Consider the following 17,379-nt stretch of genomic DNA (forward strand, 5'->3'; position numbering starts at 1 on the left):
TTTTGTTTTAAAATGATCAACAGACATTGTGAAACTATGAAAAATGAAAAGACCAGACAACAATCAATTGCATCACATCATAGCCGACCAACCACAATAAACATAATGCACGGCGCCAAAACAGCATTGAATGCCAGTTCATAGATCATACTTAGAGCCTGATAATTTTTTCTTTATTTTGAATGAATTTATTGGTGTTATTTTATTTAAAAACGTATTGTACATTTTGACAAACCTTTTATTTTATAGAGATGCCTTTGTGGAAAATAAATTAAGTTCGAATTGTGCGAGATTTCAATTTGGTCTTTATACATGAGATGTTTACTGTATGCAAGGGAACCGTGGCAAGATTTATTCCCAAATAATACATGTGGGGGGTGAAAGTAACTACAGTAACTTTTACTTTGAGTACTATCTAATTGAGCTCCTTTTTACTTGTACTTGAGTATTTTATCTATGACTTACTTTTACTTGAGAACAATTTCAGTACTTCTACTTGAGTAGGATATATCAGTACTCTTTACACTTCTGAACACTGCACAAGCACATGAGGACAAAAGACTAACAATTACGTGAAAGCTCAAACCATACGATCAACAAAGAGAACCCGCTGTCACAATATTAGTCATTTACCATAAATGCATAAATGTGGAATCTCCAACACCTAATACTGCACAGCATGGCCAGTGGTTGCAGATGAGAAACAAGCAAAGGCGAGCAGCCTGTGGAATGTGTGGGAAAATCTGTCGGAGCCACAGCCATCGCATTATTTATTAACACCCCTGCCGGCCCCTCTGGGCTTTAGATGACTCTTTCAAAACCAGGAAAGTGGAGTAGTTAGTGAACATGTAATTATGTCCTGCTCATGAGTGGGACATGCCTCACCGCCTATAAAGCAAGCAACAAGGCTTTTTTTTTCTAATCCATGCAATGAGTTTTCTTCTGCTTTCAAGCACATGTCCTTTTCTACATGTGTAACAATCATGCTGCTCAATTACTACGATGCAGTTAGTCATTAGGCAAACATAATGGCAGCAAATCAGTGAGTGCCTCACGCAAGTGGGTGAGATAATTGAATTACACTGAGGGTGTGAAAAATAGTAAAGCGTTAACAATGGAACAAAAATTATCATTTGAATTTAATGGAAGAAGTACACACAATAATTAGCTTGCACCACACCCTACAAAGAGTGTGTGTGTATGTGTGTGCAATTAGGGGTAGTACGCATGCAATTATAAAAAATGTCAATAGTAGGGACAGGGTGCACACTGAATGTCAACATGTGTGCTTCAAAGACTCTCATCCTGCTCAATGGCAGGCTCAGTTTTGAATAATACATGTTTTATATTATTTGTTGTCATTCTCTTTGAAAACTGAATTACAGCAACATTTCTGGAGGGTTTTTTTTGTGTTAAGGCCCGATGAATTTGCAGTTGATCAGTTGACAATGTTGTGTGAAGCGTGCAGAAAAAAGCTAACAGGAAATTATTTTCATACCGTTCCTAATATTAACCTTAGTTCACAGCAAATAAAGTCGCAGCGCACAAACACACAATACAACACTCTCTCTCTTGGGTTCAGTGATGAATACATGTGAGAATCAGATCCACTTTATTTTAGCTAGTAAAGTGGAACTGGTGGTGACTAACGATTCCAAAGGATTCACAAATCTTTAAAGATATTGAAAGTCTAGTATAAGCAAAGAGTAAAAAAGTTTAGTTTTTTTTCTTCTCAGTCCTATGCACGCAGGATCTGAGGAATCAAGAGAACAGTATATGGTTCATATGTTACTGTCTGAATGTTATCCTTGAAACTCCAAGTCAAATGTGTCATTCAAAGGATAAATGCAACTGGCTACTGAATTTTAATCAGGCAGTGGGACAGGCAGTAAAAATGCTGAACAAAACTCTTGAAATATATTCACAGTGTGGAAGGAACTGTCTGGAGCAAAACTCAAGTTCTAAAGTTTTTTTTATCAACTTTTCACAGAATTACTGCCACATCAGTCAAAGTTGACATTGTAGAAAGTCAAGCCAACCCAAGCAAAATCAACTCAATCATACGAAATCATGTAAAAAAAAACTGCTTACCTTCAGCTCACGAAAGAAAATGCTGCTGCGCGCCCACTCCACAATAGAGAAGAGTGTCTGGTCTGCCATTTTGCACATGAGGCCGAAGGTGTTGAGCTTCTCATGCTTGCCCCTGCTGGCCTGTTCCTGCTGTAGATACGCCAGGATTTTGGCCTGAACCTGCGGCTCGTCTGGCTCACACTTTAGCAGCTCTACGATCAGGTGGGGGAAACTTGGTGGTGAGCCTGATTGGTAGGCGTCAACGTAGGCGTAGCCCATTATGGACTCTGGTGAACTGGTGTAAGGGTCTGGGTACTCGGACTTGATGGTGCGCGTACCCTGAAAGTGTCCATAGGCGGCCTGGTAGCCTTGCAGGCTGCCGGCGTGTGGGGGCATTGCCATGCTGACCGGGGAAGTGACAAATGGGCTGCGGTCATAGTCTGTGGGGGGAAGGGCGGTGGCATGATGGTGGTGGTGATGGTGGTGGTGGTGATGGCCGGCATGGTGGCCTGCATGGTGGCTTAGTGGGAGGCCCTTGGAAGCTGCTGAGTGGATGTTCTGGATGGCTGAGGAGATCGTGAGGTCAGTAGGGACAGCCTGCATCACCTGGCTCATGGCCTCGATCTTCAAACCGTTGGCCCGGATCAGGGCCTTCTTTTGCTGCTTCAGGGCCCGGTCACGTTTGTACATCGGGCCGAACTTGTTGCGACCTCCACGCATGCGGTCTGCTCGCACCGCTGAGTGTAAAGAGAGAAGAGGGAAAAATAATTAATTCCAAGATACATACAACTTTGTCATGTGTGTAATCTAATACTGTAAATGATAAACTAAGTTGAACTATGATCCATATTTGGGAAAAGCATCAATCAAACAGTCTAATCATTAGAATGAGCCCAAACACAAGCTTTCACAATTCAAAGGACCAAACGTTGGTTAAAGACACCAAGAAATAAATGCTAAAACATGCTTGACCAATAAAACTGAATCAATCTGTGTGTGTATATGGGTACTGAAGAATCGATGCTTGGCTATGTGCAGGTGAACTCCTCACTTATAACTTTTATGTAGGGCAAAGGTTCTCCTGATTACACTTGACATGTTACTTGACAGGTACCTGTAGACTCCTAAACCTCTGGGATCCGACAGATATCAAAGTTACTCATTAGCCAGAAACTCAAACTTCTCTGAATCACTTTGCCGAATGACCATGCTAAAGCAACAATCACCTTTTCTGTACAAATACATAACTTCGAACAACATTTTTTTTTTTTTTTTTTTACTTTTTTCTAAAAGCTTTAAAAATTAATAATCAATTAACAGAACCCTTTCTTCACAAAAACTCCAAAATCTTAATGCGTTGACAGGAAGCAATTTGAATCTTCGTGTGACAAAACAAATCTCACCATGATACCCTTTGCCTCCCCTTCAGAGTAACGATCCTGTGTTAAGGATCAAAACCAGTCTGGTATTTGTAATGAACAAGCAGGGGTACACAGCGGACCGTTATGAGGGCCGTGAGTGATCCGACCGACTGCTGCCACAGGGAAACTGCACAGCTCGCTCAGTTGGGGGCCGCTGGAGTTAATTATTCATACTTAATTACCTCTTACTCTGACAAAGCTGCCTGGGCCCAGAGTGCATAGAGCTAGCAGACATCTGGGAGTCTTTGCAACAGAAGCTAATACCATTTGTGCCAATACTAGCAGTTTGCATTAGACTTTTAAATATATTTTAAAGAAACTTGAACACAACCAAGTATAAAGACAATACCCTTACTTAAATGTGATAAACATGATTGACACTTGGGAAGCCAGTAAACACCTCAAATATCTTGTCTTTAGATTATGAAGGGTGAATGACAAAGATAAATGAAGAGAGGGCGCGAAAAGGGCGTGGCGGGGTGGTTGTGGGATGGAGAGCGTGCTTGAAGTCTGGGGTTGAAAATGAACCCACACCGATCTCCTCGCTCACATGCGCCTCGCCGCCTTGGGAGCAATTTTAATGACCACAAAAAAGTGTCATGGATCTGAGTGAGACGAGCCAAGGGGAGAAACACACACATGTTCTGACACACAAACCCCATATGCTTGGTGTCATAATCACAGAAAATGAAAATTCCTGCCAGACGACTAACATAGCAAACATCACATTCCTGATCACAGACAAGCACGAGTGTTAATCCGATACGTCAGCGTAGCCCGTGCAGCTAAAACAATGTCTTTAATAAACTGGGATTTGCATACACACACTTCCCGCCATGTAGTGGCTACTTCAGCCATAGCGAGGAACCACCACCACTAAAAATTGATCATGTGAAGAAAAAGAAGGGCTCAAATCATATCATGAGCCCCGTCAAACGTAACCATTACACATTATTGTAGCGCAACTTTAACTATTCATGATTCCTCACAACAGCGTAATTAATGAGCTGAGAAACTAATAGTTAACCCCACTGGGAAAACAAAATTAGGCTCTGACTGCTTCTCTCGCCTGCTTCAGACTCAGGGACCCCCTCACTTCATGAATATCAGGATTGTGGGGGTTTAGGTCTCACCAACACACACGTAGACGCTCACTCTCTTTCCCTCTGTAGCTCTATCACTCTTTCTCACACACAGGCACGTACGCTCATGTCGGGCATACACTAACAGATTTCTGTAATTAAACAAGGTGATTTGCATTCATGTAACACAAATTAATACAGACGGGAAAGGGGGAGGGGCTGTGAAAGCCAGAGTAAAACAAAAAAATTGAGTTTGAAGGAGGTGGGGACACGTAAATGGTTTGGAAAATGAAGAGACTTTTTTCACCATAACTTAAGTATAAAAAAACTAAATATTTTATTTCAAGGTTTCAAAATAAAATTTAAGCCTATTATTATGAATCAACGTCCGCAAAAAAGCATATAATCTAAGACCAAAACTAACTGAGTGATTACTAGGTATAGGTGACAATCATCAATAACACATAAATGTGCCTAGTTTATTGTTTGACCCTGGGTGGCCCCTCCTACACTTAGAGATTACCAGTGTCCCTCATCGATGTTTCTGTGCTTTAACACACCTGATTGTAATGAAAAAGGTTTGCCATTAAGACTTCTCCACAACAGTTCCAGATGTGTTTAAAAAAAAATCACATCTAAAAAATGCAGAAGAGGCTTCTCTAAGACTGGGATTTTAACACCCCTGAATAATTTTTACATACATGGATTGTGGGAGGGCACTAGACTAGTCTTCCTGCTTTTTGAATGTTTAAAAAAAAATTTTTTATAAGAAAACTCTTTAAGGAGATTTGCTGTCTTACGGCGTTCTTCACCAGCAAAACAAATAAAAAGTACTTGACAAAACAAAGGTGAAACATAAAGTCGAAAAAAAGAGCTTTTCAAAGAATTCTTCAGTAAATGGTGCCAACTAGTAATCTGAAATATTATCAAAAAACCACTACAACATTGCCCACAGAGAAAAGCATGCCCTCATACACACACCTTTTTGCCCTCCACAAAACACTCAAACACATGACACACACAACCCTCTGTGCTTATATGCTCTGATTTATGGTTGTTTAATATACAGGAATATTAACCGTGCGTAGGTGAAGAGCCCTGTCTGCTGCCGGCATATTAATGGGTCCCGTGGAGCCTTGCTGACACCCTGTTTGTCATGTCGGGCCTCGGCCCCTGCTCTGGATGCGCCCTGTCCAATGCGCACACATGAATACCTATGATATCTATGCATAAGTAATGGGACACGTCCCCAGCTTCCGCCACAGGTACAAGAAGGCAGATGGGGGGAAGAAGTGAGACTGGGAAGTATTTAAACACGCTGCTTGTGCTTTTAAATTTTGTGGAATTTACAGAGATTAATTTACTAATTTATTTTGAAGAAAATGGGGAAATAGATGACTAGTCTTGCGACCATACAGTGGACATAAACCACACAGTAATCATTTTTTTGGATGCACAGTAATTACCTTAATTATGTGATTTTTTTTTTTGGGGGGGGGATTTTTTTTTAAAGCATTACATAACTCTTGTTTCCTCGAAAGCCACAATGCGTGCTCTGAGTCAGTGAATCCAAAATATAATACACTTGTGAGGGAAATATTAGGCAGCTCAGTGAAGCATGTGATGCAAGGCACATACTAGCGAGAATAAAAGAAAATTATACCGGGGGGAGCTGTTCAAATAGGGCATGGTTGAACAGTTTTAGTGAATGACTGTTTAATGGAACATTTTTTTTTCTGTTTCTTGTTGAGTCAATGTTGGCAGAGATTCCATACGGCATACTAAATGGCCAGCACTTTTACAGTAATGTAGCGTGTGTGTGTGTGTGTGTGTGTGTGTGTAAGCAGTGTAAATGAGTGTGTAGCTGCCTATGTTGATGTATTTGTGTTTATTTTACTTTGACTACTGCATATAACAATTTTGCACTCCTAAGATATCTGAGAATGTTAAAATAAAATGGAAAAACAACTATTTTTGCTGTTCTCGTGGTGCAACAGATCACAGCAACGCTGCATGGCTAAAGTCCAACCTATAGTCACTTACAGAGTTCAATGGGTTTGGTTTAATTTTCATTTCCAAGCTTTGGTCTTTCTAAGCAGAGTTTAATAAGGTAGTAAAGGTTTGCATCTCGTCTAAATACCTGAATATTGTTCTTTAAAAACAGAAAATGTACAAAAACACAAAATTACTTAATCACAAAGACAACCACAGAAAAACAGATAAAAGGACAACAAACATACACACAGAATGACCCCATAAATATAAAATATACTTTATTCTCACATATGCAGGCCTACAGGTACTATACATATATGAAATGTGTTATTTGCTTTAAACCCACCGCTAAGGAGCCCAGTGCTCCATGTTCCCCCATGGTGGGGGAGCATTAGGGTTAAAGGTCTTGCCCAACATCCTACAGTGAAGCTTATGTCGGATTCGAACCAGTGACCCTCAGTTAGAAACCAGTTTCCTTAACCATTAGGCCACCACAGCCCAAAAAATGACACAAAACCAATCCAAAAAACATACAAAACCACTAAAAAATTAACAAAAATACAATAAAAACCCTTTATTCTTCTGTGTGTTAATGCTCCGATTGGTCATTATTCTAAATGCCAAAAAAAATGTAGATAATGTGACTCTCGGATTAGTTAATCCCATTGCTGTGGCCCATCACTGCCCATAACCATTGACTCTGTTTGTTAAGCTAACATGTAAGATTCTCCTATTCAATGTTTTAGACATTCTGGCTTGGGCTGTAAAGAAAATGTATGTGCCATTTTTGCAGCAAGTCTGGGATCTCAGTGCTTTTTTAGTTTACTAACAGATAAATTTCAAAGACCACAAATGCTCCTTTACCCAGACTTCCCAGTTAATTTTTTACCTATCAAACATGATTCGCACACACTGAGACACGGAGCCTCTTTGCCAAAAAGCTGCCTCGTGTTAAAAATGAAAATTACAGGATGGTCGATTGGTGGTTTGGCCCTTACAAAACCCAAGACAGACACAGAACATGTAATTAATTTTTTTTTAAATAATTTTTTAGGGTTTTCTAATATTATTCACCTAATTTCTTCAACTTGTTGAAAGAAACCTTAGAACTTCCTTTTCTATTTCACAGATTTCATGCATTTCTTTAAGCAGCGTCTCGTCTTTTCCTGTGGCCTTCTAAGCACCTTTTTGGTTTTCTCATGAATTTATGCATGTGTTTACCAGGGAGACGCTGTAGGTGTGTGTGTGTGTGTGTGTGTGTGTGCACGCGCTGAGAGATGTCAGCTTTGCAGTGAGGGAGGCTGTTTACAGGCTGTGGCACGACTTGCCCAGCACTGGTCCTCCTGGCCCCAGTCAGAGTGCTGCGGGGCTGTCTTGCCCTGCAGCTGAAAAACCAGCAAAACAAACCTCAGCCCACGCCACACATGCAAACACAGACACCCTGGAAAATAACAGGCCGGGACTTTGTGCCCAGCGGCCATTCACAATTAACAGCAATTAATTCCACTACACATGGCAGGTGGAGGGAGACGCCTCCGGTAACATTTTAGTTGGGCTGTCTTTGTTTTACTCGGGCCCTCTAGAGGTGCTGTTCATTTCATTGTTTTAATTTGTGTGATTATTTTTTGGGTCTTGGGGTTTTTCATTTTAGCCTAATTTTCTTGAAGATTAAAAACAAAGGGTCTGATTTATAACCTTTAAAGCAACATAATACTTTCTTCCATTCAAACTACAAAAACAAGTAATTGTACAGCTTGTGCTTTTAGATTTCAGAGCGAAGAATCTATTTTTTTTTTCTGAAGATCTACAATGACAAGGAAATGTATTTAATCCCTAAGTCCTGTGATTTTGTTAGTAATTGTGTAAGATGTAAAATGTGTTTGATTACAGTACATCTGTTCTTGTCCGGCCACCCTGTTTGTTCCCGACATAGTTAAATATTAAATTAAACAAAGGCACTTTAACACAACCATCCAAACATATCATTACATTCTCATTCTGAAGTCTAATATTTTATCCATAATTGTGTTATTTGAGAGTGCAAAGCTGCCACTCGATACACCCCTGACCCGTTTTCTCAGCACATTAGTTTGCATGTATCTTGTTGAGATACATGCGCTGAAATGTTGGAATAAAATTATTATTATCACTTTTTTTAAGCTATACAATCATTTTGTCAGAGCAGGTGTTGACCTCTATATTTCAATTTGTGGGGAAGTAATTCTCAGACAAGTCGATCATGGAGGAAAATATTCTTCCATGGTTATTATAGGGTGATTAACTCAATTTAGCTGTGAATTAATGGAAAGGTTTCAGAGGTTTTTTAAAGCACCTCAGTGGAAGTCCAGTAGCAGTTAGCCAACCTTTAGCTGCTTTGTGTTATCAGTTTTTCCTCCAGAAATGCTCATTATAGACCTGAAAACTATATGTTCCAACTCTGCTTCATTCTGTTTCTCTATGTGTTCTCAAGAATTAATATCACTTTAAAAAAAAAACTTAATAAAGAAGCTCTCTCATATATGAGTACCAGGACTATGAATTCAAGAAAGCATCCTTAGAACTCTAGTCAAGACACTGATTGTTTAAGTTCACAGACTTGGTGGAATGTAACTACACCTACAATTCATTTATTTAATTGCAATAATAAAACATGCAATGCTGTCACAAATAGATTACACTACATGTTGACCTTCGACAGCATGTGTAAAAAAAGAGTAACTACACCTACAATTAAAGTATACTTACTTCGGGTTATGGGTGCACACACACACACACACACACACACACACACACACACACACACACACACACACTACATAAACAACTTCTTTTCTGCTGCAAAGTTTAAATTCATCGAAAAATTCTTAAGATTTTAACCAAAGGCAGTTATACTCGTGGTGAAAAACTTTGTATATTTCTACTTCCTACACATTCTGCACTATAACACCCATCTGCTCTGTTTGGCTGCCTTTGAGAATGGCACTAAAACTCCAGAACCCAGCCGGGTTTACCTGCTATTTGCTTGCATATGAAATCCCTTCTAAATTAGGCAACAGCTGCATCTTATTCATCTATCCTCCAGGAATCCCAAACCTGTAACCACAACACATTAGTCACCAATAAAAGCTCTTGTGCTTTTCACAACCTACTGTACGTCCCCTGAGTCAAAACTCCAAATAATCACACTAAGTATTAAAATGAAAACATAAATTGAAGCCAGGGAAAAGCAAAACTTGTGACATTAAGTTAGTTTAAAGACACATAGAAGCGGTAAAATCAAATCAAACATGTTTCTGTACCTTCTAGCTTCATGCCTACGGTGAGGCACTTCTGGAAGCGGCAGTAGGGGCAGCGCTTTCTCTGGGTCTTGTCAATCTGGCAGCTCTGGTTCTCTATACATGTGTAGCGCTTGTTGTTCTGGACGGTGCGCTTGAAGAAGCCCTGCAGAGAGAACCAATTAAGACGTCAACCTGCTTGACCCCTGCAATGCGATGCTAATTGGCCCATTCACACTCCCAGACAGATGGAGAAGGACAGGCTTAATGGAAACACACACACACACACACACACACATGCATATGCACATTAACACACACACACACACCTTAATTAGAAGTTGAAGTAAATTATACAATTTTTAAAAGGATCTACTGTAAATGTGGACAGAAAAAATATTGTGTCCGTTTTATTAAATTTAACTTCACACTTGTACACTTTATGCCGTGCCTCATGAATTTTATTTCATGTAAAAGGTCAAAATACTACAAACACCAAACTTGAATCAATGTCCTCCTGTTTGTTGATGCAAAGGCTCTCGGAGTTATGGTGCAAGCAAATTTTCATCTCTTTGTTTAATTATTGAAAAATATGTGAAGCACTAGTAGTAGTCTGAAAATAAATAAATAAAAAAAAAAAATCAATAAATTACATTCATAGAGACATTCATACCTGCAACATTGAATCTATTATGGGCACCAGCAGTGGAAAATCAAACGAGCAGCAGAAGAGTATTAACGTATTCTGGATCTATAACGTAGGAGGAGAATCTTTAAACCTGCTCTTTAAAAATAAAAAGTGCAGAAAAATACCTGGCTCCTGTCAATATTTCACAAAACATTGACAATCTGCAATGGTCGATCTCTAATAAAAAAAAATAAAAAAAATAAAAAAAAATACAATTTTTTGGATAACTGACCCAAAAAAAAGGATAGAAAATCCACGCATGAGTAAAAAACCTTCCAATCTTTCCCTCGGCACACTATTCCTGCTATTAATATCTAAACGGCACCTATTTGCACAGCAAACTAATGACATCTGACCGGAAAGTTCCTGCTTAAGCTGCAACCTAAACCAAGAGATATATCAGAAGGTAGTTTTTTGTGTTTTTTTCAATGCTTCACAAAAGTAAAAAAAAATAATACACGGACAAATATGAACTTATGTTATTACACAATTATGACATATCTGAAATTATAGTTTCAACATTATCACAATTCTGGATTTGCAATTTAAAACCAACTTTGCAATCGCAGTACACGCACACACAAAAAAAACCAACAACAAACAACAACTGCATGCAGAGGGCTTTCAACACAAACAAAGAAAGTAATGTAATTCCTACAGATGCATTTTGACCAGTTCCATGTTTGCAAATAACAACTGGTTTTCAAAACTTTTACCTGCTAAATTAGGACGATCACGTAAAGTTTCCATGGAACGATTACACTCGAATTCAGCTTTTTAATTACTACAGAGAGGTTCATATTTTAAGTCTCACAACAAGAAAAAGCAACTTGTAATTTTACTCCAACAAGTGTAATTCCTTCACATTTAGTGTTTGGTTGCTTGGGTGTTTGCATCAGGGTCTGTTTGTTGAGTTTAAATGTGAAATTTAATTAATAAAGCTCTAAAAAGCATGACCCTGAAAAAGGATTTGAATTGCAAACACTTTATGAGATGCATCAAAATGTCAGCAAATAAATTAAGATATAGCCCAATGTTGATAATATGAGGCTTTAGTTTTTTAATGTAATTTATTTTAGATAAAGAACTGAAAAAATAAGGTTAGTTTTATAGCTTGAGTGTAACATCTAACGCGCTCACTACACATATCTGCGTGTGGCACATCTTTGATGTTAAAACAAATGTGTTGTCAACGCTGGGATCCATCAGTCTGATGATCTCACCTTTACTGAACAGACAGCTTGCATTTTAGAGAGAATCAATGACAAGCTCCAAGTACTTATCAATATTATGAATGTTTAAACAAGGATACGCAGCCCTTTATATATACAACACCTCTTCATCTACATCCTGCATGCTCGACACAGCAGGGTTTCTGGTGAACGGGGACATGCGTGGACTGTGGCTCTCAGAAATCAAGCTGAAAGGCAGCAGATCTGCCACTGACGTCTTCCTCCGAGTGAATGCTTAGCATTTCAAGGTCATAATACGGGATCGAATCTATAACATCTGCTTTGAATAATGACCACATCAGCATGAAATGTGCACACTCGCATCAATATAGTGAAGTGCAATTTTACGCTGAATAGTGTTAACACGGAGACATTTGTCTTATAGCTTCATGTTGCGTTGACAGCTTTACAGGACTAAAAAAAAAAAATAAAAAAAAAAACTTTAATCAGAACAGAATGTATAGGTTTGTTGATAGAAATTAATCAGCATAAGTTTGGCTTGAAAAACCCCTTAATAGTAACATATGGAAACATTTTGCTGGTGAACAACAGCGCTGAGCTCTTAATGAACTGGTGATGAGAGTTTGGACACAAGCTTGAACAAACACACGCAACACTTTAGTGTGTAAGTCGCTTTAAAAGTGAAAAACGGGTGCAAAAGAAATGACACACTACTACAAAATCTCTTTGCACGCTTTTGAACTTGTAATTATTTTCCAAACTGTTGCACACTTTTCACAATCTTCTGACACTCACAGGAAGAGTTTGTTAGATCAACTGTCACAACAATTTTTGGACTCGGGCTCTCTTTGCTGTGGTGTTTCCTGTACTGAATAACAGCGTGGGACAGACATTTCTGCTCTGGTGTTGGAATTGTCGGTCTCTTATGAAAAAGAGGGTCAACTTAAATATACAGTGTATGCAAAAATGTGGAGAAGCTACAGTAAAACCATCACTATTAGTGAAAAAGAGTTCTCTAGTTGCCTACGTCACAGAAAACACTGAAAAGGACAAATTGGTCTGCAAAAAATGTATCTTATTTGCTGATAACTTGTGGTAGTGATGGGCAATATATCGAGATTCAAGATACATCGAGTTTTCAATTTTGGGGAAATAGAAAATTACAATATCGCCTATCTTGATAATTTTTGTTATAGCTTATTTTGTATAAAAATACTTGTTTTAGGAGTCGCTGCTTTTGCTACTTCTCAGATCAGCATAAAAAGCACAGATAGATGGATTTCTGAGTGCGTCCTAACCCAGACCTTACCCTGAACAAGCCACACTACAGGACTCAAGGGAAAAAAATCCAAAAAATGACTCATATTGTGCAGTTGTTTGTTTTGCATCAGCAAATTTAACCCAGAATTGTTTTTTTTTTTACTTTATTTGAATTAAAAAAATATCGAGATTCATATCGTATATCACAATTTTGAGGAAAAAGTATCGCGATATGAGTTTGTGGTCCGTGTCGCCCAGCCCTAGTGTGTATCGGTAGATAGTGAGTTTGCAAGCATACAACCACATTCATGAGGTCATGACGTATTGCATATAGCTTTACTGATGATTGTCCAGGCACCAACCTTGCAGCTTTCACAGGTCAGGAGTCCGTAATGATAGCCTGAAACTTTGTCTCCGCACACGGGACACATCTCATCCAGGTCCTCGTCGTAAGAATAGTCCATCATTTTTATCTGCTGGGCTGCAGAGAGGAGGACACACACACACACACACACACACACACACACACACACACACACAGATGCAGTTCTTTACGCGGGAGTTCAAGATAAATGAACCACGTGACCAGTAAGTTAAATTAATTGTTAATTGCTTTCAGGTGTTTTATTTGAATTGGGCCGGGGTGGGAGTGGAATTGGGGATGGGAGGCAAGGCTGACGACCATATGAAAAGAAAGAAAAAAGCCACAAAAAAAAAATCAACAATCATAAAAACGAAGCCCTCATAAATATGTATACATTAAAAATCGTGCTATTACAGGGGGCCGCGGAGAAATCCTGGACTTAAGGAGACCATGCTACCGCCCACAGATAAATAAAAAAAAAAAACACACATGAAGCCTTAATATCTGAGCGTCAACACAATATCACACATTTAATAAATCTTAATGTTTTTATAGTTTTTTTATTTTAATTTTTTTTGTAATTTTTGTTTTTTCACCGTTGTTTGTGGGTTATAGTGAATACGACGATTTTTGTACAGGCGTTTGACAAGTAGTCCCGAATGACTTCGCTACAAGTTTTAATTCAACGCAAAACACAATGAATATTCGCTATACACTCATTTACAATTCGCATTTTAAATTTTTAAAAGGGATATAAAATACTTTAAATACAGAATACTCACATTTATTCAGTGTGTTTGTGTGGATTATAAATACTTGCCACTTATCATAGTGTGTGTGTGTGTGTGTGCGTGATAGTACAAAGCAAACACCATAGGCTGACGTTTACAACACTTACAAAACCCTTTATGATACCTCTCATAAAAAAGCAGACAGGAAAAAAAAAACCCCTCAGTATGTGGCTTTTAAAAGTGGAAATATTTTGTCAGCTAAAACGCCTCTTGTTAAGGCCTTTATTTTACGCATTTTAGCTGTGCATCTTCAGCTGCATTGAAATGACTCGATTTAAGTTGTTCAGTAATGTGTGGCCAGGATCCATGATGCATTATCCATCAGCAAGCAACAAGTATTATTATGATCACATTTTTAAAAATCCTTCAAATGATATTTTTCAAGGCGAGTTTTGGGGGCCTGTCCTCGTGACGCATGATGGTTCAGTTTGACGCAAATACGACAGAAAGAGAGTCAATATTATTCGTAACTGTGTGTTGAAAATACCAAAAAGTAAAAAACGTTTTTTTTTTTGTTTGTTTGTTTTTAAGCAATATTATTTCCTTTTTTAGTAATCGTGTATCAGTGTATTACAATAATCATCACGCAAACTGCAGATGTAAAAAAAAAAAAAAAAAAAAGTTAATTTCAATTTGTGTAAAATTCTGGAGACTTTTTGTTACGAATTTTAAACCGATATTTTGTCTTTTGTGAAAGTTGCGCAATTGTATGTGTGCGCATTACTGCCTCAATTTACCTGCACCTTTCCTCTTGTTGTATCATTTAAAAATGTTCCCATTACTCGTTCCTCTCTGAGTTGTAATCCCATGTTTTAGTAGTTAAGGTGGCTCTCTTAAAAAAAAAAGAAAAAAAAAAAAGACACTCCTTGAGTGTGTAGTAAGATGCGTTATCTGCGTGTCATAAACCCTCACCGGGCTAATTGATTGTCGGCTTGTATTGCTGTGGAATGGCATGCAGGGAATAAGACGAGGGTTACACCAGCTTATATTGGTATTTCAGTCAAAGCCTATTTAAATTTTAACAGCTTGGTAGGAAACATGCGCTCAAGGACAAGATATAGAGAATTAAGATACAAAAAAAAAAGATAAATCATGCGCAGGTTAAAAAAATAATTCTCCATAATGCTTGAGAAATCTTTAGAACAAAAAATGCAGGAAACTTTAAAGAAAATCGCAATCTAAAACACACACACACATATATATATTTAAGTTTTGTAATTTGTATCAGTTTTGTTTAAAAAAAGAAGAAGATCTCTGCACACTTCACGCTACATTACATATTTTACGATAATAAAAATGCGAGTTAACTTTATATTTAGGCTTTCATCAAGTTTTTTACGACTATTTTATCTCTTACAGTTAAATAACAAATTCTGACTTTTAGGTTTCAAGGAGAAAAAATATTTTCCATGCATGGATTCTCTTTTAATTGCGTGGAAAAACAGTGAAAAGTTAATTTTGCCCTTTAGAGTCTCCGATGAATACATGTGCATTGGGGACTGTGCATGAATGGCTGTGTATATTTGTTTGGAGAGCAACATGAGAAGTCCAAGTTCTCTTACAGACAGAGACCTATTCGGAAAAGCGGCGAGAAGATCTATGGCTAAACTTCATCAAGACCATCATGAATATATCTAGGAACTCATATTTGAGCCTAATTCTAATGACATCGGTCAACGGTTGCATATAATCAGGCTTTAAAAAGTGGTGTGTGCCGAAGTTTTACGCACAGACTCAGTCAGTTAATAAAAGCACAAACATGTTTAAAACTGTGCCTGTAAAACAGCTCTTACCTTGCATGTTCCGTGGCATGTGCCCCTGATCCCCATACGATCGAGAGAGTCCCAAGGATTCAGTCTCGACTTTGGGAAGCATGTCAGCACCGCCGGCCTGAGCTGGAGACTCCGCACCGCGCGGTGCGACACCTGGACGTTTGCGCACCAACAAACACCCTTCAAATGTCTTCTCTTTCACTCCCTAATGTTGACCTCGGGACAAATGCGGACTTCCAAAAAAATCAGATCATGCTCTGGAGATAAGGCTGCTTGAAACGATTCATTCTGATTTAATTTAACTTAATTCGCCATCATGACTTTTGCGCAAGGCTGTCTATGTGGAATTGGCGCAGTTATGAACACTCTGCCTAAAAATACGCCGTGTCAAAAACAAAAACCAAGGATTTTCTGTTTCAAAAGTCTTTCTCTGTTGCTGTGAAGCGGTCGGTGTAACTTTGAGCCTATATAGAGTCTAAAGGCGTTCGCCGCCGGGGCCACGCTCCCGTGCGTAAAGTCGGTATCAGTGTGTCGGTCGGACAGTCTGGAGATATGGAAATCTCTCCTCCGCCTCCTCGCGGCTTTGTTTACGCCGCTCTCTCCAATCCGTGGCGCATGCGGTCGTCTGACATCATCTCTGCCCGATCCAATCAGGCGCTGAGAGCCGGGGAACAGTGTCCCAAACACCAGGGTCCCATCTCCAACATCTCAGCTGTTTGTTCCTGCAATGATGGATGCTAAAAGCAGAGGAGGTGTCTGAGGAAGCCGAGAGAGGTGATGCAAGTGCGTGGATGGACTCAGACACCTCAGGAGCGCACGAAGCCATGAGTGCGTAAAGGAAGGTTTTACAGCTGCCAATTAAAACACATTTTCACTCAGTTCTTTTTTTTAACGGTTTAGTTAATTATTTAAATGCCTTTATACCGCCTTTCTTTCTTTTTAAGAATTCTAAAAAATAGCATTAGATGTAGATTTTCCCAATGTAGTTCTAAAAGCCCAATATATTCAGATAAAATTACACAAATGAAAACAAGAAGAAAGAAAGTTATTGAGCAGAACACCACAATCTTCTAAATTCACATATCCACATAATAGTAAGGAGAGAGGAATTCATATAAAAAGATACATGTCATAAAAATGCACAATCTCTAAAAAAACGACAAAAAACTTTAGAACAAAAAGGACAAAGGGTAATGTGTAACTATTGTCTTGTAACTTAGTGAAATGGAATGTTTAAAACCAATAAAGTGTAATGCCTGAGGAAGACCTGTTGCATTTCATTTGTTAAAATTCATTATCACTTACTGAAATCAATGCAAAGCAAACGCAACAATGAAAACCCAGTGACACATTGAGGAAAACATAATCTGTGTGTGTGTGTGTGTGTGTGTGTGTGTGTGTGTGTGTGTGTGTGTGCGTGTGCGTGTGCGTGTGCGTGTGTGTGTGTGTGTGTGTGTGTGTGTGTGTG

At 38.7% G+C, this 17,379-nt stretch overlaps 1 protein-coding gene across 1 annotated transcript in view; it reads right to left on the minus strand.

Annotated features, from left to right (window-relative positions):
* nr5a2 (nuclear receptor subfamily 5, group A, member 2) overlaps positions 1 to 16,653 on the minus strand; it is a 65,494-nt gene extending 48,841 nt beyond the window's left edge. The window contains exons 1-4 of the mRNA XM_028443869.1: positions 15,933 to 16,653; positions 13,347 to 13,465; positions 9,868 to 10,009; positions 2,092 to 2,807 (exon numbers count right to left, since the gene is read on the minus strand). Of these exons, the coding sequence (XP_028299670.1) occupies positions 2,092 to 2,807; positions 9,868 to 10,009; positions 13,347 to 13,465; positions 15,933 to 16,014 (1,059 nt within the window). The 5' untranslated portion in view covers positions 16,015 to 16,653. The remainder of the gene's footprint in view (positions 1 to 2,091; positions 2,808 to 9,867; positions 10,010 to 13,346; positions 13,466 to 15,932) is intronic.
* Between the last annotated feature and the right edge of the window lie 726 nt (positions 16,654 to 17,379).

This window comes from Gouania willdenowi, chromosome 4 (assembly GCF_900634775.1).
Source record: "Gouania willdenowi chromosome 4, fGouWil2.1, whole genome shotgun sequence".
Taxonomy (NCBI): Eukaryota; Metazoa; Chordata; class Actinopteri; order Blenniiformes; family Gobiesocidae; genus Gouania; species Gouania willdenowi.